This window comes from Lonchura striata, chromosome 5, assembly GCF_050655825.1.
Source record: "Lonchura striata isolate lonStrDom1 chromosome 5, ASM5065582v1, whole genome shotgun sequence".
Lineage (NCBI taxonomy): Eukaryota > Metazoa > Chordata > Aves > Passeriformes > Estrildidae > Lonchura > Lonchura striata.
The window spans coordinates 64,228,990-64,256,918 of record NC_140707.1 but is presented as its reverse complement, the minus strand read 5'-3'; the positions used below and the strand labels follow the sequence as shown (position 1 = coordinate 64,256,918).

The window sequence follows — 27,929 nt, the reverse complement described above, 5'->3', positions numbered from 1 at the left end:
CAAATATTTGATGCTGTACCTAAAAGCTTTCTTATCATGTTACTTCCACCCCATCTATCAGCTCACCTTTTAAGTTCACCTAAAGCAGACAATAATTTTTATCAAGACACTGTTGACTTCTTGCAAGTTTTATTCAATAACTACAAAAATAAAACTTAAATTCAAATCTAGGGACTGAGTTTCTTACCATCTACAGAGCCAAACTCCCGTTCATGAGCACGAGTAAGAATCTCTTTGTATAAAGTTTCCGCTTGCTTAAACTTGCCCTGTTTTAGATAGCAGGATGCCTAAAAACAAAATAACCCCCAAAAGATATCAGCACATTGTTTTGTCTTTATAAACAAGAAATACAATACACTGTGCATAGAAGAAATTTTTTGAGAAATTTTGTCTCAGGTCTGTGTAGGGAAAGGCTTACCAGATTGTTCTTTGTTTTTGCAACATTTGGATCATCTGGTCCCAGCTTAGTTTGGTAGATTTCAAGTGCCCTCTGATAGTAATATTCAACCTCCTCATATTTACCCTGGTTCTGGCATAGCAAAGCCAAGTTATTTAACTGCTTGGCAACATCAGGGTGATCCTTCCCCAGGACCTGGAAATGAAATACATTGAATTAAAACATTATCTAATCATCACGTCAGGGTCTAGAAATAAATAATTTAGAAACATCCTGTTAGTTTTATTCCTCCTCAATTCAACAAAAGCAAAAGCTGCATTTCAAAGATATGAAAATGAATCAATTCTATTGCAAACAGAATGATGCAGAACAATCTGTAAGAGGAACAAATTAAGTAGTAAAACAACATTATATGGAGAGTATTATATAAACCAGAAGATGCAGTCTCATGGACTAAAATAAATATACACATAGAGAATACTCAACTTAAAAATTTTAGCTAAGTTTCATTTTTAATTCCAATTTTCTTGTCAAATCAAAGATTATTTAGCTATCAAAGGTGAAGGAAAAAGGTAAAGAAGGTTTCTCACAAAATACAGAATTTAGCATATACCCAGCATGCTCCAGCAATTCCGTAGCACTACTGGAATTTCCTACTGTTTTGAATTTCAGACACTCCTAACTACTAGGCATTGTTAACTCTAGGGTTTATCTGACAGATCTACCCAACCAAAGCATAAAAACCTAAGCATTTAACTTCACTTTCTCCTTCACAAAGTCCCTTTAGAGGCTCAGTACTTGTCACTCCTACCTTTTCTCTGATTTCCAGAGCTCGCTTACACAACGGTTCTGCTTCTTTGTACTTTCCCCTTTTACCATAGAGTACTGCAAGATTGTTAAGAGTTGCTGCCACCTGTCAACAGCAGAGAAACATTAAGTGCACTGAAATCTGCTGATACAAATAATTAACAAATGAACACATCTGCAAGGCATTGATATTACCAAATTTTCCATGCACAGGATAGACCTCTTGAAATTTGTAAGTGAAGAAATAATTATTATTTAGAAGAAAGAAAATTATTATTTAGAAGAAAGAAAAACCTAAATCATTAATTTTGCTTCCTTTGTGGAAATGTCATTTAGTGCACTTATCTTCACATGTTCTTCTCTTACAAAGGTACCTCTCAAATCTGCACTTTCACTTTGAGCTGCCCTGCGTTCCACAGGCCACAAAAGTATCACATGAATTTTCCAAATGCTTGATTTACATTTCATTTACAAGCAGTAGTAAATGAAAATCAGAAGTGCCCTCTTCAATCTGAGTATAGTAAGTGATTTGAGTAAGCAAAAATCTTTCTTCACAGATTGATTTCCCACAAAAAGTCCAGGCAATCCAAAATCAAGGATGGGCAAGTTATTTATGGTGAAACAGCACTGAATAGAATGTGGCCTCCTACCTGTACTGTTTAAAGAAAAGCCAGTTCTTAAAATCTTTCCTGTTGAGTTTGATATTAGAATTAGCTGAAAAAAAGTTGAGTGAAAAACAAAATAAAATTATGATATTGCATGTATACAAACCGCTGGATGATCTTTGCCCAAAGTCTTTTCACGGATGGCCAAGGCATCATTCAGGAGATTTGCTGCATCTTTGTATTTGTTCTGGTCTCTGAATTGTAAAAAGATGTAATTAACACTGGGGATTCAGGAATGAAAAATCATAAATATTAAGCTGAGTTCACTACTGACCTAAAGGTGCTACTACAAAAGAAGAATAACTGAGAATATATTCATAAATTAGGAAGTAGAACCCTGAAGCCTGTAACTGTAAATAGTTTAGTAGTTGAGGACTACACTGGACATGTACAATTTCTACAGTGATGTCCAATTTCTACAACTAGAATACCCTGAAGTAGGTAATCAAGACATGCCCCCTCAGTAGACAAAAAAAACCCCAAATGTCAAAACGAGCTTCATTCCCAAAGCAAAGGTATAGGCAAAAATACAACAACTTGTTTGACTTTTAAGTATAGGGAGACATCCAAGTATTTTAGGAATTTATTGAGGATTTTAATAAAAATTTTAAAAGGAAAATAGAACAGGGAAAAAAACCTTGAAAAGTCTGAACGTTAAAAGGTTGGAGCCAAATACTAAGTTTTTATTTCTCTGGTATTTCTCTTTGTCAGTATACAAACCTGTACACCAAAGCAAGTATGTTCAGCATAGTGGCAACATCAGGATGGTCATGACCTGAAGTCTTCTCCAGATCTTCAAGAGCTTGTTTACAGAGAGGTACAGCAACCTCATATCTACCCTGGGAAGCATACTGGATAACAAGATTATGGAGGGTCCGTAATCTTGCTGGAATTTCATAGCCACCTTGTTGGGCAGCAGCTGCTGCACTGCTGTGCTGCTGTTGAACTGAAAGAAATCCACAACATTTCAATGTGTATAGAAGATTACTCTAAATAAAGCATCTCACATGAGTGCTTAGTGGCACAAAATGAGACTCACTGAATATTATTTCTTCAATACACAGAATTAGCAGTAGCACGTACTTCACAGGAGTCAGGCTGTTTTCAACAGTGACAGTGGAAGTACGACTGTTTTATTCTTCACATCCTGTCCAGTATTGTAGTACTATTATTTTTATAATTCTCATAGTTCCAAGGGCTAAATGTAATAAACTAATGAAGAAAGCAGGAAACCATTTTGGCTCAGCAAAATGGCAAGATTATATAATAACTTTGCACTTAATATTGGTTTCATGTGGAAAGGAACACTAACATACATAAGCTGAATACCTGCAGAAAAGCTTTTTCCCTATTCTTCTTCTCTAAACATATTTTTTTTTGTTTTGTTTTCCTTTGTTTGCTATGCCAAGGAACACTTAAGCTTAGCACATAAAGGACTGAAACACCTTGGATGCCAGAAATAACAGCTGCGAGACAAAAGGCCCTGAGTCAAAGTCAACCTTTAAGTTTTACTCACTAACCCTCAAGCTTAGCCACTTATTTTCCAGTAGCTCCTAACCTTTGGTTATTGCAACCCTCACTCTCCCATTGCCCCCAAAAATGTACTACTCCTTTTCTCTTCACCTGACCAGTTTCTGAGATTTACAATATTCCGTCTTGTTCATTTTCATTAAACTCTAGAGAACAAGTTAATCATTCTCTGAGCCTGACTTTATTCTCTCATTTTTATTAAGCAAAAACCACTCTCGCAGAAAGTGGAAGCATTTTTATGTCAGTGGGATCACACAAGTCCAAGTCTATACCCAGAGTCACTGCCTGTCAAGGCACTGAAGAATTTCAGCATTTTTTTTGGAAGGTCAGAGGAATCACTGACATGTCAACTTTGTCTTTTGCAAAGCAAAGTAATGGAGCTTTGCCTCTCAACCTTCCTACTACAAAATTCTAGGGAAGCAAGGATGAGCTAGGAAGGAGTTCATGACTACTGCAAACTCTTCAAGCCTTCCCTTCAGTGCTGGCTGTGGATAGCTTTACTATGCTGACAAGAATGCAGTGTACCTTGTACACACGCCCAAAAGGAAATCTGAAACCGCTGATTGCACTGGTGGGTCCCTTCAGACATTTTCCCTCAAGTCATTTGTCTGGTAAGAACCATTGTGCTCCCACCACACTGCACTGACTCCACAACATCAACATGCCCTGTGTTTGCAAACATACAAAATCCACATCCCACTAAGCAGAGCTTATTTATCTACAAAGAGCTTTTTTCAATCACACTACCAAACATCTACCTCAAGTTCCACAGCATACTCCTCAGTCCTGCTCACCTGAAGACAAACAATGCTTCCACAATTAGTATTAGAACTAATGCAGACAACCTTAGCAAAGGACAAAAGACTGTATGAAAAAGATTTCATACTGAAACCTGCCACAAAAAACTCAAATCAGATAATTAAAAAGGTCATTAACAGAATTCACTCTCTGGTCAGAATCTGCCTCAATCACTTGCAACTAACAATTCTGAGGCCCCAAAGAAAGATAACGGGTGAAATTCTGAATTTAAATCAGTCTGAACTTCACAGCAGCTAGTAAACTCTTAAAAAACCTAGGCCCCAGTTCTGTACATACCAATGTACAGAATGTATATCAATGAGTGGATTCCTTATTCTCACAGAGGCATTCACCACTCCAGCTGTGTTGCAGAGATCCCCAAGCACGGATACATTTTTGTAAAGTGCATCTTTATATTCTGCACTGCAGAAACACACCAGAAATGTAATCTGAAGTACACTTACTTCCTTGTCCTTGGTCATCTTCATCATTGGGAAACAGATCATCCAAAGGCTCTTTGGTGGAATCTGTATCTTTATCCTCCTACAGAACAACCCCAAACCCAACAAATTAAATCTAAGGCATAAGAGAACAGTTAAGTTAATCAGAAATGTTAAAGAAAACCCCCACATTCAGAATTGACAAGAATAACATTTCTCACTGAAGTTTTATAAAAGTCTTATATTTTAATGTATTTACACACTCTGTGCCAAAACAATACAGGACACCTTCAGAAGGGCCAGGAATAGAAATGAGTTCTCCTAGATTCCAGTCTCAGTTTCAGCACACAAAAACACATTTTCCATTCTCACAGAACCACTAGGTCTCATTAAAGTACCTACTGAAGAGTAAGCACCACTCAGTACAGAACTGTCCATGGTACTATTCTTAGTCATAAACACAGTTATAGTTGGACAAGGGAGAAGCATAAAGAGACATCAATTTCTGAGTACTCAACTTTTGCACAAATAATAAAATCTTGCAATTATAATCTGGAAGGCTCAAAAACCAAAAAACAAAACAAGAACACTTGAAAGGAACCTAATTTCCAATAGTTCCATCTGGATCCATATTAATTTCTACACAATTCATCAGTTTAAAATTATTTTAAGCATCCAAAGATCATTTCAAATGTAAAATGAAGAGACAGACCATTTCTCAGTTCTGTTTCCTAAATGTTGAGCCTACACAATATAAATAGTAGAAGTTCTCAGAAATCAGGAGTTCAGTAAGGAGAAAACCCTGAGCCAGAACATTCTTACTTTTCTGTCTCTCCATTCAACACCCTTTTCCAACTGCTCCAAAAAGCCAACTGCTGCTGTTGGCATTCAAATTCAATGATGGCAGAGCAAGGGCACTGTAAAACCAGCAAATTGATGGGACTACATCTCAGATGAGACATTCATAATTTTAAATGTTGATTCCAACCTCATACTGAGTCTATACAACTATTTCAAAGGCTAGAAACAGAGACTGTCCATATGGTTAGTAAAACTATAAAGACGCTTGGCTTATTTGGACTCTATTTGTTATTAAACTTCAAATAATGGAGCAATTTAATTCATCTGCAGAGTACAGTCTGACAATACAGCACTTCACAATCCCAATATTCCCTCCTCTGCCCCTTTTTTGAACAGGCTTCACTGGCAAATCCATCTACAAATACCAAGTCATAGAACAGCACTGAAAAATCCTGAGTGCAACTGACCAAAACAACTCTCACCACATACAATATGTTAAAAAGAATTAGTCAAGAAGTCAGTTAAGCATGACTAAATCACACCCATTTTCAACCATTAAAATTACTGAAATAATTAGTTATGAAAAATTGCACTTTCCAAGACACCACTGAGAAGATCTGAACACGCAAAATTAGATCCTTCTCTACAGTAGCACCTAACATAAGGAAGCAAATAAAATTATAAAATGGAGGGCAAATAAATCAGAAGTCTTTTAAAGTAATGAGTCCCTTTTGTAAATTAAAGTTTTATCCATTTTCTCTCTGAACCTCAGAATACATAACAGAATGATGATCACAGTGTCTGGCAGATGGTCCTGAAAGGAGATTCAATAACATCTTACCCTTGCGTAAAATCTCAACACATACAAAAGCTATACAGTGATTTCACAAGACAAAAATTAAGTACTTTTCCTGCAGTCAAAATAAGCCAAGCCCTCTAGGTATTTAAAATGTCTCACAGCTTAGATTTCTCATTTATTTTAACTGCTGAGTTTATAGAAGTGAGATTTTTGCTTTGCTTCAGTTCTTCTTTTTAAGTTACTAAATGAGTATTTATCTATTCTGCTCCTCATGTATTTTATTATCCGCAGACAGTAGAATATATACTCTCTTAAAGTAAGAATGAACTCTCAGAATCATTCTGCAAACTATGTGACACTAGTACAAGGTAGTATTTTCATGACAAATGTATCTAAGGGACAAACAGAATGTTATTTCTTGTTAAATGGGCAGATTACAACACATGTAAATGTAAGGCGCTTTTACTGTTTTATATGGAGGTACTTACCGATGGTGAAATATCATCGTCGTATTTTTTTAATTGATTCATAAATTCTAGATGTTTCTTTTCTTCCTCCAGCTGAGCCACAGACTGCTCACTCTTCTGTAGTTTCTGCTGTGTGTTGGCGAGTTCATCCCGTAGCCACTGATTCTCCTGGCATAGCCGGCGAACCTGAGCCCGCAATTTCTGCTTCTCTGACTCCACTGCGTTTAAGTGATTTGACAAGGCCATCATTACCTGAAAAGCAGAATGTGCCACATGACATACTTCCCCTAGAATGCACTCCTGTTCATAACATACAAGGCTTTCATTATTTAAACCTATGTCAGCTGAGAAATCGGGTAAATATTCCCATTCCTCTTCTTTTAGATATGGTTCTCACTTGTCCTCTAAACCTTTTTACCATTTAGAATGATTTAGGTTGGAAGGAAAGATCACCTCTTTCCAGCCCCCTGCCATGGGCAGGGGCACCTTTCCACTAGACCAGGTTGCTCAAAGCCCCACCCAACCTGGCCTTGAACACTTCCAGGAACAGGGCACACGTTCCACTACCTCACCACCTTCACAGGGAAGAATTTCTTCCTACATACAATCTAAACCTACTTTCTTTCAGTTTGAAGCCACTCTGTCTTGTCCTATTACTACATGACCTTTGAAAGTCCCTCTTCATCTCTCTTGTAACCCTTTCTAACCCTGGCTTTAAGATTTCCTTGCAGCCTTCTCTTCTCCACCTCTCTCAGCCTGTCTCCAGAGCAGAGGTGCTCCAGCCCCTTGATTGTTATCATGTGCCTCCTCTGGACTTGCTCCAACAGGTCCATGTCCTTCCCTTGCTGGGGTCCCAACCTAGGGGAGCTCTTTACTAAATAATTGCTTTCCATGACACTATCAGAAGTTAAAATTGTTTCAGAATTCCCTGAACATCAAATATAATCTTAAAATACATGAAAAATTAGAACTAGATTACTGAACTGGAAATCTTTGTTCCACTAACATAAAACGGAGCAGTAATACTTTCAACTTGCAGGATCACAAAAATAACTCAAGAACTAGCCAAGTTCTAATTTAGCACCTTCCAGACAAAAACGGGATTTGTATACATGCTTATAGCTCCTAAAGATGAACACCTCAGCATAATGCTAACACTTCAAAGAGATATTTATTTGACTGAGATCTGCACGGGCAACTTAACACACAATTTATAGATGCACTTTATGCTACTAACCATAAGCTTGAGAGTGCAGACTTTCAAACACAGTCACATTAAGGGCAAAAAGTAGAACACCCATAAAAGCAGCTTACTTGGACTGAGGTTTTTTTTGCTGAGCAAAGTTAAATGAAAAAGGAGCTTATTAAGTGAAAGCCAAACACTACCAGCAGAAGATATTCTCCCTTCACTGTTTATGCAATCTCCCACTGGCACATGTAGAACAGCTGGCAGCAGTCCCAGGATGTACACCTTGCAAGAATGGACCACTGGTGATAGTACAAATCTTTCAGATCTGTTAAGACATCCCCAGGTTACCAGTATTTCATCTCCTCAAGTTCATTTATTAAAAAAAAAACAAAACCACAAAGTTATCTTTAAGTGGTTTTAAATTAAGTATTTAATGGGAAACAGATGGTATCCTTAGCTGAAATTTCAGGTATCAAAATATTCACTAGAATATTTAGAAACTAATTTTTCCTATAAAGGTAAGGAAAACTCCAGGTATAATTTCCTCATACCAGTCCAAAACTCCAGACTTCAACACCTACTTATTAACATATTTTTAATTACTTGCTCAATTCAAATAGTGGCATTTATATAATGAGAAAGCATATTTAGGAAAATTCTGGTAATAGGGTCAATGTATTCACTGAAGAAGCCACAGTGCAAACTAAAATATTTTGTAGCCTTACTCACTAGAATTAACTAAAAGAAAAGTCTGATTACTTCTTCAGCAAACTTATTTTCATTTTCATGGAAATAACAAATCACCAGACCTACATGCATGCCACAAAAAACATCTATTTCTGTATCTTAAATTTAAAAATTAAAAAAAACCCCCAAAATTACATTGTTACAACTCAAAGCATTCAGGAAGAGTAACCTTATCAGGTCTTAGAGCAGAAGTTTGAAGTGTAATTGGCTTCCTAACAAAGGCAGCAAATGCAGACTTTTTTGGCTCCTCACCACTACCGTTCACAAAGCACCACGGGAGGCAAACAAGGCAGGAACATCTGCAGCTGAGGTTCCTGACAGGGTCAAGAATCAGAACTGGCTTCTCAGAGTCCTAATACTACATACAAGTTACTCGTTCACTTGCACATCTACAAACAACCATTAAAGGTAACTCAACTACTGGAGCAATTTTACTCCATGTATCTTCTAGCACTTTCCTCCTATACAAGGCATCAAAGTGGGTACAATATACACAATATATACACTAAGGCCTGACAGGTTGACCAGGCCTTCTAATTTTCCTGTCTGATAACGTACATTTCATTCTCTCAGTCTCAATTCACCATGATCCAATGCACACAAATTCCAGATCACCACACAGTAACAGCTCAATCCAGAAGAGAAGTCTGTGCAGTTACAGACCAACAGAAAGCCTATTTTAACTCACTGGCATTTTCAACTCATCTGCAAACACTCTGCCATTTTACAGTGATGACTGTCATATCACATCATTTCAGGTTTTTGACTTAGTACAAAATATCATAAAGCTGTACTGTAAATACAGTCCTGACAACCCAATAAACATACAACTTTTCACTTTTCTTCTGCAGATGGTATCTTCATTGACTAAGAGTCCACAGAAATTAGCTCAGAGTCCTCTCTTTAATGCATCAGTCAAAGTTGTTCAGATTCTGTATCAGGTCTTAAACTTTAAGATGCTTTTAGTTTCAATTTTGATTTAGTAAAATGTTCAATAAACATTAAGAGATTCTTAAGCTCTAAAAGCATTGTATTACTATAAAAAATCTGAGTCAAGGGAATATAAACATGAATTTAAGGCTACACCAAAGCTCAAAGACTGGAGCAAATACATTTATTATATGTGTGCTTGTTTGAGACCTTTCTATGCCATCTTTTAGAGTTAAAATGCCACTGCTCAGTTCTTGAGCTGCTCAAGTATTACCTGCCTAATGCCTAATGTGGAAAAGTCTAAACAGAAAATGTTACTGTCTCACTGATGTCAAGTGAAGCCCAGTCATGAGTTTCAGTTCTTTAACACTAACCCCATAATTAGTTCTATAACACAGCACAATGTACAGTAACTACCTCTATTAATAACAGCATCTTTTGTCCATTATATACAAGAATAACATACATGTCCCAGCATATTACTAATATCTGGGGAAAAATGTCTGAAATGCTTCATTTTTACCAGAACTTTACCTGTGCTTCACTAAGGCCAAGCTCCAGCATTTCCAGTGACTTTCGAATCATGTTTGATTTTTCTTCAACCAGATTAGTTTCATCATCTTTCTTCAAACATTTCAGTGTTTCAAGTAAGCTCTGTAAAATTGAATTGTGTTCATTCTTCAGTGCCTCTAGTCCATTAATAACTTGCTTTGTCTTGGCAATGATTTCATCTTGAGTAAGCTTCTCCAACTTCTCTTCCTTTAAATACACCATTGTGGACATGTTTTCATACATTCTGAAATGGAAGAGTATGCTAGTTAATACAAAAGGAAAAATAAAATAAGCATGTAAATCTATAAGTGAATAATGTCTGAAATGTATATTCAGAATGCGATTATATTTGTGAACAACTTTTACAATGTTTCGTGTCTGAGTTCAAACAGTTTCACATTTTCCAGTTTCTATTTCCAGATTTAATATTAACACTCATTGATAAACCAAAAAAAAAGCACATAATGAAACACAGACTATGATGTGGCATTAGAATTTGTAGCAACTGCTGAGGAACAGGGCTGCATCTCCAAGATTCTGGTTTGTGAAAAAGCAAAGTAGGTGGTGTATAAAACACATACTATAATAAATATAGCCATTTGCAGATGTCACTGTAGTTATCTAAAAAAAACCCACACAAAATGGAGCTTGAGGAATTTGAAGAAATATCACCCAGCCTTCTGAAAGAGTTCATCAGTCAGTCATGAGAAAAGTCATCTTTCTCCTGTAAAAAGGTAACACCAGCCTCATCCTTTCCCAAGGACTACAAAACCTCTTGCCACTATGTATTTTGAACATCACAACTACCCCCTAAGTCAACTTTAATTCATTATTTCAACTCTACTCTGAACACAAAGACAGTCAATTGCCTATAGGTCTAGATACAGCTGTTTTGATGAAGATGCAACACCTGTCTCATGCCAGAAAAAACAGTTTTATAGTACAACTCTTGCAGTGAGAATCATTCCACTGTGCTATTTTATCAGTATCTAATGCATTACACTAAAGATAGTAAATTTCTGGATGCTTGTCAGCACATCCACCAAATGCAAATGAAGACCCAAAAAGTTTAAAAACTCACATACTCTATCACACATGCTGTAACTGAACTGACAAATAAGCTTATAAATGTAAATGTAAAGAGAAGACAAACAAACTGTTTCACCTTCTTAAATGTCACCAGAAAAATGTTCTATAATTAAAATGAAGACTTGAGAAATTACTCCTCTATACCTCAGTTATTTGAGCCAAGAAGTATAAATTAGAATAAAATAGGAAAGATTTTTCAAAAGCAATAAATTATTCTATCTATGTGAAGACACCTGGGTAAGTATTGACAAACTAACATTTAAAATTAATTAAAAGTGTATTAAAACTTTGTACTACAAAAGCTAGTCTAATTTTAGGAGAAAGCGAAATAAATCAAGTCTTGAATTAAAACTGCTGTAAGAAGATCCATATATGCACATCATGACAACAGCCAGAGGATGTGCTCATATGCTTTTGCATTATATTAAACATAAAAGGCCACTCTTTCTGTTTATATGTACTCAAATTACCTCTCTGTGATAATCTCCTGTAATACAATACCCAAAAGGCATAGCCACTTGTTACCAAACAAAAGCTGTAGAGACAATAGGGGTTTTTGTAATAATCTATTGTCTGAAAACACAGAATTTGGGGAATCATGAACTTCGTTTTACCCAGATTTAATACAGTAACTTCATATTCACAAATAAATCAATATGAAACATATAAATCTGTATAAAGCCAACTAATCTAGCATGGCGTAAGAAACTAGCCCATGAAGACCTGATGAGGAGAATGATATTTACACACTTCCCATTTCTAACCTGAGATCTATGACCCAGAATGCTTAAAAAAGCAGTTTTAAAGTACAGACTCTCTGAAGTTGTGTAGAAAAATGAACTGCAATTTAACATGGACCAAATTTGCAAATAAATGCTTCTAACACACAGTCATATATGAAATTGTTATGGATTATCAGCACACAATTCAACCCTAATTAGCCCAGGCACACTTTCACAGCCTCAATTAACAATTTCCATCCTGAATGCACAGAACTGAACTTTCAGATATCTAATGAAGTGACTGTGTATTTTATGTGATCAGAGATAGCAGCAACTCCTGCATGCCTCAATATTCTGTCATTTTACAGCAAAAATGAAAAGCAGATGTTTGCATACATATATGTAATGCACATATAGATACTGTCTTTTAAAAATTACACATTTTAAACACTTCAGTAGAAATAAAATTAATTCTAAGTGATGAATACAGATAAATTAACACCCATAAATTAACAGATAAATTAACAGGCCCATAGTACTGGCTGAATACACTGAAGCTGCAACTATGGATGGCTTAGCCAGCACAGCAGCTTTTGAAGAGAGGAAAAGCAGGTTTAAACACGATGGGGCAAAACCACACTTACACCATCCCAGCAGCAGACCTGCTTTATGAATACATTTCTCCTGTCTCAACCCAGTGCCAGATTTTTTTAGCTGCCTCATTCCAACCTAAATGCACCTAAAAGCTTCCAGTGCCTCTGCACTACCAGCACAAGGGATCTACTGGAGCTGGAGCCAAGCCAAAAGCTGCATCCAGACACAGACTGACATGAAGGTCTTTGCAGCCTCCCAGGGATTCTCAAGTCTCCTCTAGTGAACACTGTTAGAATCCCAATCTCTTCCACTGATAGGAAAGGAATAAATCTTTTGGGATAAGTTTTGAGGGGTGTCTGTTGGTGTTCAGTTTTATAGATTGTGCTTGGTAGAATAATTTAGGAAACAGGAGGATAATAAACATATAATTTGTCCTGTTATCAAATCTGACTCTTTGTAGGAGTAAAAATTTATGAATAAATATCTAATAGCCTTTAAAGGTAGTAAGTGAAGATGTGGTCCTATGATGATTTTTTTTAAATGTATTTTACAAAATATTATTGCTTGTTCCCCATATTTGAATACATAATCATGTAACTGGGGATGTCTTTGTAAAGGGCAAGGACTTGGATTCAATGATCCCTGTGAGTCCTTTCCAACTCAGCATATTCTGTGATTCTGTAAATTAGATTTGAATATCCTGAGGCAGCAAACATCACACACAGGAAGCAAACAAATGAAGTTTGTATGCAGGATGTATACAGAGGAAAGGAGACAAAACCTAGCAAGCCTTTCTATTGTCACTTCTCAAAAAATGTTAACTCTTTCTTCCTATACATTTTCCCTACAGAAAAAAATAGTGTAGGCAGAGGCTTCTCAAGTTCCTATAAGTTTTTTCCTGCACTCCACTACACTGCAAATTTTAACTGGGCAGGAATTCTAGATTCAAATACTAGTTTTTAGCTCAGTGTACAACTGAAAACAAAGCAAAGAATTAAGATGTACAAAGGTTTATAAAACAGAATTTTGAATGAGGACAGAAATATGTAATGCAGCCAGAGTTACAGGTGCACTAGCTGGCCTAAGAAATTTACCTATTATATTAAGTATGTGTCTGTGTAGATATTGAATATAATCCTCCTTTTTAGTGATATTATTGACTATGCTGAAGTCCAAATCACTTAATGCTTTCCAGCTTATAGAAAAATGAAGTCACTGCCTTAAACCACACAAAAATTACTTAATTTTGACAGATCAACATAAAAAGCCCTGCAACACCTTCTACTAAAGAGATTTCCACAATATTTTGTAACATAAGCTCAAAACAAAGAAATGGGCTGAGAATAGCAAGAGTCTGAACCAAAGAAAGCAAAGCCACTGGGATAATCTCATAATATACAAACAACTTAAGTAGCTGTTATCTTTAATCAGTTTAAGTATTTTGTTATTCATAAAACTTTCAAACCAACTACACTAGTAATGCTGACATCACAGATTTCTGCCTAAATTCTTCCACAGACATATACATATCACAGCCAGCTGCTAAGATCTCCAGCTCGTATTTAAAGATCTCTTACAGAGTTTTTCATACTCAGCTGCTTTTAAAGAAGAGTTGGTTTCCTGCAGATCACCTCAAAATATTCTTGTGCCAAAACATGCCTGAATCCCTCTTTGCATGAGAAAACTTATCAAGGAAGAATTTAATTCTAAAAACCCACAACATTTTTTTCCTTGACTAAAGATTAGCATGGATCCTAAAAACAAATAAATAAAACCATTCTTATTTTTCTTGTTATGAATCCCTAAAGACTTCCCCTCTCTGTATTGATATTTTTATTATTTAATGGGTTTCAAGTACTAAAAGCTTGGAAGATAAATTTTTAATGTACTTAGAATCTGATCAGAATTTTAAATAAATAAATTATAAAACCCCCAAGTCTAAACTGCTTTGTCAAGCAAAAGTCTCACTAAACATTTTCTGTGAATGTACAGCTAAAAGGCAACATAGCTGAAAATGAAACAATAATGTGTTTGCATATAAAAAAGAGTCAATCATCTTCCCAAGAGTAAAAGCTGCTGCAAGACTGGCTCAAGCCATACCTAGGGGCTCTGTCACCTACATGCACTGCAAATTCCACAAAGTTACAATGAAAAGTTAAACTAATTTGATCTTTTTGTATCTCTAATAGGGACCTAACAGTTCACTGTTTCCTAACAATAATCAGTCTATTCAAGGCTTTTAACCCTAATTTCACTCTTAGTTCCTCCTAATTAAATGGCAAGGTTCAGCATCCTACATCTGCCATGTACTCGTTTGAATTTTGTATGAGCTGCAAATTACAGGCCATTAATTCCCTGCTCAGAGCAAGAACACGTCTCATTACATCATGGAAGGCACCATCTTCAAATACTACGAGCTGCTTTAACTGCTCATCTTCATAATGTGGAAAACTACCTTCTCAAATAACCAACAAAACATTACAGGCTGTTCCGAGCACAAAACCAAACTGAGCAACAAAGGCAAGAGATGAAGAACAGTTTGGGAAGGACTGAGCAGTGTGTCAAACACTGCATTAGCCACACCCCTCCTTGCAGGCAGCTCAGCAACAGCAGAAATGACAAGGATGAATCACTCACGGATGCCTTTCATATGCTGAGAAAGGTATTTGTAAAAGCACTCACATAACAAACACACAATTTGGACTATATTGTTGTTATGGTTTTCAGTCAGAATCTCCAAGTCTGAAAGAACAATGATTACCTGTTGTTGTTTTTTACAAATTTAAGATGTTAAATTTCTCTTTACCTGTGAGACTATTTCTGCTGTCACAAGTCATATTCCCATAAGGAATATTTATTAGCTTTCCTTTTTTGTCTGATTTGCCTTCCTTTTGCTTAAAATGATCCCTTATAGTCAGGAATTTTGTTCCATTACATGATTTCTAAACTCCCAAAGGAAAGGAGCTTTTTCCTTTTGACATATTCAGGACTGCAGTTTTCCTGCCAGTGCTAGTCATCACTCTTCCCATCATCTATATTTGAATCTGCATAAAATAGAAAATCTGGAACTGCACCTGCAAACAGTGTCCTGCTGGAGGTCAGACTTAAGGCACAGTGGCTGACCCAGTTCTATAAACAGAACACTGCTGCACTTCTGCACTGCCTCGGGTTTCCAAATGTGGGAGCTCAGAAAGCACCTTCAGCATTTAACACACAGGTACACCAGCTACCTTAAAAATAACTCGGTGAGGACAATTAGCAGCACATTCTGGAGGCTGTAAATCACTGACCAGAAGCAGGTAAGAGGATGGAGTTGCATATGACCTAACAACCAGTATTAAGCTACAGACAAACTCCCCCTCCCCAAGGAGAGTAATTTTTTTCTACCGATTACCAGATAGTAAGCATATGAATTTTTAAAAAATCTTACTGTGCTCCTCCTGCCAGCCTTCAATTCAGAGCTAGGCCTGAATGTAGAAGTCTGCCCTCCCACTTGGTTTAAAGTGAAGGTATGCTAGGTAAATAAGTGTAAAAAGGATATTTGTGGTCCTTTAATGTCAAGGGCACATACCCCAAGAAAAGCTCAGAATCACATCTGGAATTTGACCTACAGCCTTAACATCACAAAATGTCTGGACAAACACTTAACCTTTGCAAAGTTTTGACATTTCTAAAGGCAAGCCCAGAGGTTTCTGAAGCAATGCATGGGACATTAACAATAAGTAAAGGACAGATTGACTAAAAGAAGTAAAACAAAAAAAAAAAAAAAAAAAAAGCCTTGAATACTGGCAGAAATTTCCACATCTCCAACAAGGCTGTTGCTTTTCTCTTATGACTGCCAGGAGCAGCCTACTCTCCACATGGCAGCAGTGGGAAGAGGCTGTGTGGCCTCACGTTCTACCCCTGCAACACAGCAACATCCACCTCTGAAAAACACTGTCAGCCTCTAGGAAACCCCAATGGCCACCAATAAGCCCATGCACTGCATTAAACTATGTTTAAGTGAAGAGGATTCTGTACTTGTTAGCTGAAGAACACAGCTAAACAAGCTGTACATCTACCTTGATAAATCTTGGAATGTTTTAATGTTTAATGTAATTTTGAATAAAAATTAAAAATCATACCTTTCAGAGGAAATCTTCAGTTTCTTTGGAAAATGAAAAAATTATTATGGGGAAACGCAGACTAACAATCCATATTTGCAAAAAAAAAGAGATGATAGCAAAAATAGCTCCTATAAAATCCTCAGCAAGGGTGATGCTGACAATTCTCTTTGAGAAAGCACAAGCTAAGATGATTTGCACTGCTGAGAAAGTACAAGCTAGGAAGATTTGCTCTGCTGCAGAGTCCTTTGATTTAGATTTCTGAAGCATGATACTCCAGCACTAATGAACACTTTCTTAGAAATCATACCTGGATTCTTAAAGGTAACAAATTTAACACTACTTTGAAAAAACTACTTTTGCACATTTCAAAGACAACTGGCAAAAATGCCTTGAGAGTTATTTCAACCCTCAGCCTTCCTTCTTCTGTAGCAAGCAAACTATTTTCATGAAATTTATTACTTCCTGCTGGAATAGTTAATCAAATTAAAAGTCTGTATACAGTGTAAAAGTATTCAGTGACATAAATGCTTTCTTTAACTACATGGATTATTCTTCCTCTTAAAGAAAAGATTATGGTGTCAATCCCTTGACCGTACTGCACTGAATAAACACTGGCTCCTAGCTAGCATTTCAATTATCATGATACAGCAAATCTGTATCCTTTTAAGTGCAGACAATCCAGATGACCTGCCCATCTAATTCCAAAATCTCTTTTAGACTCAAACAAATCTGGAATTCCATAATGCTGCCAAATCCCATCTTGCTTTTCCTGTTCACACACTGCAGCAGACTGAGACCCTCAGATGATGTGACTGCCCCTTACACATTATTATACCTATTCCAATTATTTGTGTGAAAGGAATCAAGGGAAAGTATCCTCTTTTTTGCATATCTCATCAACTGCATTTTACCTTTCCAAAGGCCTAAAAATATAATGACTGAAACACAGACTAGCAACATATCCTAAAATCACTGTAGATTCTCTGAGAAGTGTTAGATACTACAATTGGTCTGGATGTATTATAAGCATGTAAGAGAAAAGTTAATTCTCTGTACAAGCCCAAGCCCTTCCAATATCTCAGATTTCAAATTAAACTGGATGGATATTAAGACCCTTCTGTGCATTTGTTATCACATCAAAGATTACTCTTTGTCAAAGCTGAAACAAGTCCAAAAGAAATTTGACAGGTGTGTGGGTCTAAGGCAGTTCCACAGACGCAGTCAGGAGCCCAGAGGGACTACACTAAAAGCCAGACTTTCAAGATGGTACAGCTTATAAACTCTTTGTTAATCAAGGCTAATATCTGTTACATGCTGGTGGTACATAACTTCCCTACTCAAAATCTGAAACAGCCCTGTGGCAAGATCCAAACCCCATTCTTTTCCAGAATCATAAAACTGAACACAACCTTCTGCCGTTTGGTACTATTGGGCAAAATCTAATGCTGTTTTTTTTTTAAATATAATTTTAGTTATGTTCATGGCATCTCTGAAGGCAGGCAGACTACAAATCTCCAAGTCTCCTACCCCTTGGAGCAAGGGAGTTGTCTCCTTTCTCTACCACTGTTGTGTCAACAGAAGCAGCGTCTGTTGGTCTCCTGCAAAGCAAGCACTTCTTAGCTTCTAATAAACACTTTCAGCCACCAATGGGTCTTGAAAAAGGAGAGCTTTCTGCTTTCCCTAAAACACTAACACAACATACCAGTTTAGGCCACAGGAGATTTGCCTTCTGCATATGACAACAAAGCCCACCTCACTGGATCACTTTAACAAAAAGATCATGACTGTATTAAGAGCAGTTACATAGAGACAGAATAAACTTACTTAAATTTATCAGAAGGCAGAGATGTAACCACTTAAAAAGTAGTTATAGTTACCTTTAATTATTAAAAAAATCTTGTCATAAGAATCAAAGATACAGCAGGAAAAATCTAGGCTGATTGTTCAAAAATTGTATTGTTAGTATAGCATTTTATAGCTACAAAGAAACGCTTCATAACTTATCTACTTTTAAGTAGATTGAAAGGAAATTTTGACTGTATTTTAAAATAAACACTGTCAAGAAAGTCTGAGTAACAGATCCATCATCACTATCAAATTACACAGTTTTTCCCCTCAATATTCCAAGAATCTGCATTGATTTTTTTGTGTGAAAATAGCACTTGCCTCTTCATGGATTGGCCACCTTGTGCAAACAGGTCTTCAATGAATTTTGATAAACGTCTTGATAAGGCTGGTTCTTGCTGGTGTGAGAGACTTTGATACTGGAATAGTGTCAGGGCACAAAGGATAAGAGAGGAAATACAGCAAAAATCTACCTGTCTTGCAATTTGAAGCTGTCTATAGAGTAAACAAAATGTTTTTTTCAGCTTGACTCTAGTTCTTTCACTTTGCATTGTTATTTTTGAACAAGAACTGCTTTATTGACTAATCAAAGTAAGCATCCATTTATGTTATCTATTTATCTAATCTCTAAACAGCACTTAAGTAGAAGAACAGGAATGTTCCCATCAAATCAGTCTTCCAGAATACATTAGAAATGCTATCAGCTTCCACTTACTAACATCAATTCTATTATCTTAACCAAATCTACTTTTTATAGAATACCATAAAGATCTAGAAAATGCATCCAGGAAGGGCAGAGAAGGCCACATCTTGCCTCTCATCACTGGATCCATGTGGGAAGCTCTGCTGACAAATTGCTGTGAGTACTGACTACAATGCTCTTACATGCTTGATGACATTGAAGAAAAGGGTTATTTGGACTGAAACAAGGAAAAAAAGCAATTTCTTCTGCAGACATAAAAGGAACATCCACTAACATTGTTTCAGCACACAGCAGCCTTTAGATTTAACAAATCCTTACATTGGGTTTTAAAGCTATTTAATAGCTTGCATTAAGATGCACAAACTGTCCAGTGTCCTTCTTCAAGCTTTAGGGAAAATATCTTCCTCCTGGCTTATCCTTCAAATAATTAAAAAAAAAAAAAAGCATAACCACTAACCCATTCTTGAAAAAAGACCACAGAAAAAGTTTTACAATTAACCTATTAAAGCATTATCCTTAATATTGAGAAGTAATTAATGTTAACCCATTCAATATTACATCAAAATCGGTACTTTCAATAGCAACTACCAGCTATGAGAATAATTTCTTTATATCTTACATATTTAAGTTCATAGAAAGCACAGCAAATGATACAACAATCTAGAAAAACAACTGCATATCACTCACTGTTTCTTACCTACCACTGCAGAGCTGACTTAACAAGGAAATGATTTCCAACTTACAGCTAAGTACTCCATAATCTGGAGGCCTTATTCTGATGTTCTGAACTCTCTTGGGTCAGGAGGTGCTGAGCAATAGAGCAGGCCTTAACCCAACACTTCACAAAGGCACCTTAACATTCTGTGCACTCACACCTGAGGACCAAACCATAGTTCCAACCTCTTCTCTAGTGATCTTTCACACTCCTGATTTACCTTAGCTAGTGTTGGGCACAGATTGTTCTTTTGGGACTCCTGAAATCCTCGCTGTGGCTACACCACTCGTGTGACAGTTCTGCCCACCCTGCTGCAGGACACCACTCTTCTGGTGGACTGACACAGAACCAGAGCACATACTAACTGAAATACACACAGAAGCCAGAAGTTTCATTTGAATACTATTTTTTAAACCATCTCACTTGGATAATCTGTTTTGAAAGCATCCCCCTCCCAAGGATGGCAGAACAGTGGCCTCCTAAAACAACCATGCCATTAAAAGCACCGTATCATGCGCTTGCAAGCATTCCTCCATGTGCAGCCAGACTACAGGCTGCAATACAAAAAAGGAAAAGAAAAAACAAAACTCAGCAGGCATATTTTCTAGCTATTTGTTATCCTAACAAATGGGTGTGGATCAAGATTCAATGGCCACACAAAGTACAAGCAGTCACTGTAATTCAAACTCCATCAACTGCTGCCTTCAAAAATGGGCTGTGCATCTTTGCTCTCCACCTGCATTCAGCACAAATTCCAAACCCAAGATACTTTTCTTTAGTTAAACAATGCATTCCAATAGTAATATTTTAAGTGTAGGCTAAAATCAACATCCACAGTATGATTTTTTTCTTAAAACTCCTGGGAAAAAAATTGATACTGACTGAATAAAAAGTATTTAAAAGCAAAGTAACTGATTCATTAATCTGCCTTTATCTGGTTTCTGAACAATGGAAAGGAGATGTATTTAAGTAACAGCAAATTACTGAGACTCTGAGACAAAGTCATCCTGTGGTGCCTCGTCTTTTACAAAAGGTATAGAATGACTAAGAAATGCTTTAAAAATTAGGACATCTGGCTAAGACATCTATAAGTACCATAAGAAAACATTACATACATCTCTGTACATTTTCTTAAGGCTTGGGAGTGCCTACCAAGGACTACTATCATGTGTTCCAGAATGCTCCCAGACTAGAATCTTATGAAGCAGTTTTGTTACATCCTCTCTGTTAAACACAATTCTGCCTTACCACAGCCATAATCCTCAGGTTCACACATCTGATCTTCCCAATATACAGCATTCCTCAAAATTAACATGTCTTTCTGGGGATTCGTTCCCTTATATCTCTAACAAGACCTCTAAGTCACTATCATATAAGCTAACACACTGCCAATCATCATGACTTCTGCATCCCTCCGTGTTTCAATACAGTAATATTCATTATACTGAATTGGACCACTACATCCAGGAAAATAGCAAATATAAACAGCAGCACATTCTTTTATTTTCCACACATTACTGCCTTCTATGTCCAGAGGAACTGAGAGACAGAAACAGCCACTGAATCATCTGGTCTGGCTTCCTGCAAACACCAGACTATGAGCACTCTTTCACTTACCAAGGCTATGGATAGATATCATAACCTGGCAATGCTCCTCACCCAGCCACACATTTCATTCACATTCCTGTCCATAATAAATCAAAATAAAGGTATGTGCCTTTTACTGTATTATTCTACTATCAGAAGTGAGGGGACAGAAAAGAAGTTTCTTTTCAGTTCAGGCCATAAACACAACTAAAATACACTTATTTCCCCAGACTGCCATACAGCAAGCTGTGTTGATGGAACGAGGACAAGGGAAAAAGTAGCAGGACTGTAGAACTACACAAACCAGCACTGACATTGAAGAACATTTCATCCACATTCCTAGATTCCTATTCTATCAACAGAAACATTATAGGAGGTTGCAGTCCCCCTCCTAGCTCAAAACTATAACCTCCCCTATGTCCTCACATATTACCAGCCCACTAGTTGGATTAATCTGACTACACTCTGCCACTGTGAGGGAGAGATGAAACCACTTCTTTCATCAACTCTCCTCCCTTTAAACACACACTAAATGTGACTGGGAGCTGGGGGAGAGCAGGGTGGAACATCCAGGTTAAGCACGTGAACAAATGAAACATTGAAATCGGGGATATACTAAAATCCACTCAAGTCAACAACAGAAGGGACCACAGAGTAACAGCAGCCAACAACAGAAATGGAAGCTGCTCAAGCCAAAAGAGAAAGACAAACTGTGGCTTTCCCACACTATTCAGGCTGACATTGTTTGATAAAGGAACATCCATAAAAACACTTAATCTTAAAACAATATTCTATTTAGAAAAACAAAAAGAAAGCAGCAGAACCACACCAACACACACCCTGCTCCTCCCTGCCAGCCCCTAATCTGTATGACATGGTTTGCAAATCATTCAGCTGTACTGTCAGCTGGAAGGAGCAAACTCAAGATAGAGTGCAGGAATGCAGCTACTGCAATCCTTTATGAAGCTTAAAACCACCACCCTCTGCACTGAGGAATAGCTCATAAGTTCAAACCATAGCACATAGCTGCCAGTAATCTTAATTTTTTGTTAACATTAACAACTACATACAAACACAGATAAGAATGAAGATAATTTATCCGGTAACTCTGAAAAATATATGTATTGTCCTTTAAAAAGACGAATTTGTAGATACAACTTTTTAAGTATTATCAGACAGTTGGTTTATGTCAGACATTTCTTGAACTTCTGAACATTAATAAGTGGAGTGTTACCGTTTCAAATGGTTTGCTGGGGTACATCCCATAGTAAATGTAATATAATTAGCCACCACCCCAACTCTACAAATATGTCAGGATGCCAGTACTACCCACTAGATTGGTGACATCCTTTGTTCTAGTCACTCTAAAATGTAATAAAATCAGCTAGGTTTCTGATATAATCCCAGAAAGAAAACCTAAACATTATTAATTTGGTTTATGGTGGGCATTTACAAAATAATCAAAATATTAAATTGCTCACTTTTATGTCTATCCACAAAAGATATTTTACTGCTTTCACTTGTAAGGATGACTTGATACTAAGAAACCACATACAAAATATACCCATTTAAGCAGACAACAGAGGAAATATAAGATGGCATGATCCCATGTTTCCTCATTTTCAGCAAGAAACATGACAACAATAATTATTTGACAAACTAAATTCATTTTAACTCTAAATACATGCCAAAAGCCAAAATACAGCTTCCAGAGTAAAGATTGTTTCTTACTGCAGTTAAATAGCAGCATCCCTGAGAGAGAAGCTGGATTCAAAGAAACAAACAGTGATTAAAACACACAGATACTATTACTTGCATCTGTTTTATTAGCTGACTGAATCTGAAGAAACTATCAACTATCAGAGACTGTCTTTATACATTTAAAGAAATCAGCATCTCTAATGTTAACTCTGCTTTAGTGTTCATCCTTGTTCACACTCCCAAATATATTATGGGTACTAGAAGCATACATACAGCCTTCAGCCCTCGTGCTTGCCCTTTCAGTATGGCCTCTTATTATTAACTATGTTAATTGTCTAGCACAAAAAAGCCCCATGTATAGTGTCATCTCATGCCTGATGACTACAAAACACCTCATACAGAACCCTCTGGAAGTAATTCCTGTATCACTGAAAGCATCTGCAATTCTGGCTCTAATCCTCGTAATGAAGTGCCCAATTTAAATCCCGGAAGATGACGACAACAAATATCTCAGCAAATCCAAGTCAGAAAAAGGGCACCTTTCTCTAGTCAGGCATTTATTTAGTAGCTTTTCAAAGGAACCACACTTTCTTCTACATTCTACTTTCAGAAAGGAAAATGTTTCACTAAATAAAACACTGGGAAGACTTCATTACCTCAAAAACACCTGAAGCTGACTCTGACTCAGGCTAACTACTACAATGAGTTCTATTTTGAAGTCAAACAGGACTTTGTTTAGAGTGAACAAGGTGTCCCTGGCTGGTTTTGGGTACAATAAATACATCTTACACCTTATGTTTGTTATGCTTTTGCTTGAAGGAAAATCAGAGTTAACACTGAAAAGAAATGTTTTCCTAAACTTTGGTCAGAGTAAAACAATTAGAAATACTTTGGAAATATGAAATATTATGAAGGCTGAATTTAGAGAAAGCCTGTGGCTACCCACTTTATTGAGATGATGATGGAATTGGTCCATTTTTACAACAGTTGTGTCATACTGAACAACACCCTGGAGGCACACTGACTACAAAGAATGTTAATTTAACTAGACTTAGCATGCTTGTCCCCATCACTGTCCGTGATGCTGCACTTCAACAGTGAATACAAAAGTACACTTTGCTTATTTATGAATTTACCCAACTTTCTGTATTTTTTACTCCTCTTACGGAAACTTTATTTGACAAGTATTTGTACACTGAATTGAGTTTTAAAATAATCATGAGCTATGCAGCTGGAGAGATGCTGTTAATCCCAGAGTAAATTCAATTGCACGTCTCCCAGAGAAGTCACACAGAAGAAGAGATGAAAGAGTAACTGCACAAGCCCACATTTCAAGAGAAACAGAAGCTACATTAAATGGACTCAGAACAGAATATAAGGCTACATTATTTCCCCAAACCCCCAATTAAATAGGAGACATATGCAGATATGTATGCATACACAAAAAGATACAGAGAGAGAGAGAGAGATAAGTGTACTGTATGAGCAGCACATGAGTGAGAGGTCTCTGACATTAGCATGGCAAGTTCTCCATAAACACAGGAAGCAGCAATTGTCCTTATATGCCTTAAACATCTGTACAGTGTATTTTGTTCTATGTCAAAAACATTCAGATTGTGTTTGGGACTCCTGCACATTTAATTACGAATTATGTATGTGAGTCCTCTGTTGTATATTAGAGACCTTTTAAAATAATCCATTCCATTAATAAGGCATTATTAACCATATCATAGGAATTTGACAAACCATGAGGCTACTTCACAGGGCCTTTGGGGGGTAACTTTATTCTCTGTTTTAATTATATATGGTAGCAAGTAAAGGGAATCTGTGCACTAATTGCTGTTAGAATTTCTGACTACTGGAATTCTTCAGCTCCATCATCATCCTTCAGAAACATGAAGGCTGCCAAACTTGAACTGCAACATGATGCAGAAGTGATACTGCATTGATGAGCCAGTTTCAGGAACAGACAATTTAAATTCCCTGCACTTGCCCACATGCTTCTCCATTATGTGAAATGTCTACCTAAATGGAGCTGCCAGAATTCTCCATAGCTGTTCTAATTTCATGGAAAAGGTCCTCCTAAACCATGTGGTCACAAAAATAATTGCGCAAGTGACTTACAAGGTCTTCTGCTCAGCCTCACCAGATGGATCAGCTTTCTCTCTGCTGCCAGTAAATGCTGAATGTGTAACTTCCAATTGTATCTGTAATCCTAGGGTTATAACATCCTCTATCATGTTTCGCTGAAGCTTTGGAATTCATACTCAATTAAAATAAAGCTATCTTCCAAAAGAGTTTTAAACCAACTGTGCACTCGAAAAGGTGCTGCTTTCAGTTTAGTAGGGATTTTTTTTTAATCAAAATGCGAAGCAGTCTAAATTCTCAACAGCTCCTCTTTATCTTCCAATGGACACACTTTGTACATAAGTTTCCTATTTAAGTGATGAGCAAATGCAAAAGTGGAAGTGAAAGAGACAATTACTTTGCAGAGCAATTTTTGTTAAACCTTTTGTCAAGCACAACACAGCTAAAACTGAATCTTAACTGGTTTAGTTTCTTCTATTATGTCTAAACATGAAAGCATGTTATATGAATGACACTGGCTCACAATTTTGCTGTTCAAAGCAAACTATAAAAACAGACTTTTGCTTTTTCCTAGTCAGTTTTGTTTTCTGAGTCTGTATTCTGACTTCATGACCAGTATCTTGAGTACTGATACTACTTTTACATCATATCCATTAATGGAAATTACTTAATACAAAAAAAAAAACTTATTAAGAGCTCCATCACTGATTAGCCACCTTCAAAAGCCACACAAGAGTATTACACTAGGTGATGCCACATTGGTCATTAAAATGTGCTTCAATATGCCTAGAACACAGAATTCAATAAGTGTTAAGAACTTTCCTTATTCTGATTACATACAACTGCTATGCAGATCTATAAATACGGCATCTTGTTACTTAGAAATATCAGAAAGACAAAAGCAAAATGAATAAGGTTTTAAAGTGTCCTTCTAATCAATCTCTGCTCTAAAGATACAGTTAGTTATCAATTAAATAAATTCTATATTTTTGCTAGATTAACGCGTTTCTAACCAATGCTTGCCTTATTCTGGGGGTGCAGAAATCCAGGCAAGACCTGAGTCTATATGAATCGCCTCCGACTACAGCAAGGCAGGTGACCTACAATGTATAAATCCGGTCACTGTGTACAAAGCCCAGAGAAGACCTGTCCTCGCCTCGCCCTCCAGCAGCTCGGACCTGGCAGCGGCACAGCGCGGAGCCGGGGGAGCGCAGACAAAGCGCCGCACGCCCGGGGCCGCAGGCCGAAGCCTCCCCAGCCTCTGCCCGCTCCCTCCCAGGGCGGCGCCCGCCGCAGCACCGAGGGAGCCGGGAGAGGAAACGGGGACAAAGCCGAGCCGATCCCCATCCCCAGGCACGTACCCCTGCCCGCAGCCGAGCGCAACTGACAAAACGCCCCAAAACAGCCTCCCCAAAAAGCCACCCCGCCCTGGGCGCGGAAGGACGGGGCCGGCTGTCAGCGGCGGCGCCGCGGGGGCACCGAGCGGCCCGCGCAGCCTTTTGTTATTTGCGCAGCGGCGGATGAAAAGGGAGGGGAACTGAACGCCCCAGGCACCCGCACCCAAACACACACGCACATACACACATACACGCACACACACACACACACACACACACACACACACACACACACACACACACACACACAAACCCCGCGTCCCGGCCCTGCGGCTCCCCCCGCTCACCGCTCGGTGCTGCAGCTCGGGCGATGTGCGCAGCGCTCGCTGGGGCGGCGGGGGCCGCGCAGCCCGGGGCGGGGAGGCGGCCGGAGGAGGATGTCAGCGATGGGCGGGCGAAAGGGAGGAAGGAAAAGGGTTTTTTGGGGGGAGAGAGGAGCGGAGAGAGGGAGGGAAGGCGAGAAAGAAGCGAGTCAGCACCACGGCGCGCCCAGTGCTCCCCGCAAGGCGCTGCAGGGCCGCGGTGGTCGGCGCCGGCGGAGCGGGCGCTGACAGCTGCCGGCAGCCGCCACCACCGCCCCGGCTGCTGCTGCTGCGGCTGCGGCCGCCGCCCCGGTCCCGGTCCCGCCCCGCGCTCCCCTCCCTCCTTCCCTCCCGCCCCGCCTGACATGGCGGCGCCCCCCTTCTCCCACAAGCGCCCGCGCACCCTTCTCTCCCAGCGCCCCCCTCACGGCGCCATCCCTGCCCGGGAGCGGCGGCGCCGGGCGGGATGCTCGGCGCAGCTCCGGGCTTCAGGGGCATCCCCGAGGCTGCCAGTGCAGCCACGCTAAACCTCGCTAGGATTTGCCTCAAGTGGATGTCAGTGCAGAGCAGATCCCGGCGTTTCCTCGGGGCGCCCTGGGTGACACCGGGGCGGTTTCGCTCCACTGCTGATGCTCTTGGCGCTGGTTTGACCTACTCCCGTGGAGAGAAGTTCAGGGTTATGGTGACTGCAGGACTCGTGAAACTGATGTCCCCATCTCAGTTGGATGCCTCTGGGAAAATCTTCCACGCCCTTTAAAAAGGACATTGAGGTGCTGGAGTGTGTCCAGCAAAGGGCAGCAAGGCTCGTGAAATGTCTAGAAAACGTGTCTTATGGGGAATGGCTGAGGGACCCGAGTTGGTTTGGTTTCAAGACGAGGAGGCTCAGGAGGAACCTCATCATTCTCTGGAATAGGTTGCCCGGGGAGCTGGTGGAGCCACCACCCCAGAGGGGATAAGA

At 38.4% G+C, this 27,929-nt stretch overlaps 1 protein-coding gene across 7 annotated transcripts in view; it reads right to left on the bottom strand.

Annotated features, from left to right (window-relative positions):
* Positions 1-27,288, bottom strand: part of KLC1 (kinesin light chain 1) — a 45,600-nt gene extending 18,312 nt beyond the window's left edge. For 6 of the 7 annotated variants that reach the window (XM_021528897.4, XM_021528900.4, XM_021528899.4 and 3 more), the window contains exons 1-9: positions 26,957-27,288; positions 10,105-10,366; positions 6,726-6,956; positions 4,662-4,740; positions 2,590-2,815; positions 1,976-2,063; positions 1,209-1,310; positions 419-592; positions 188-287 (exon numbers count right to left, since the gene is read on the bottom strand). In XM_021528897.4, coding sequence (XP_021384572.3) covers positions 188-287; positions 419-592; positions 1,209-1,310; positions 1,976-2,063; positions 2,590-2,815; positions 4,662-4,740; positions 6,726-6,956; positions 10,105-10,365 — 1,261 coding nt within the window. In that variant the 5' untranslated portion in view covers position 10,366; positions 26,957-27,288. Of the gene's footprint in view, positions 1-187; positions 288-418; positions 593-1,208; positions 1,311-1,975; positions 2,064-2,589; positions 2,816-4,661; positions 4,741-6,725; positions 6,957-10,104; positions 10,367-26,295 lie in introns of all 7 variants that reach the window. The other variant, XM_085582318.1, reaches the window with a different exon arrangement.
* Between the last annotated feature and the right edge of the window lie 641 nt (positions 27,289-27,929).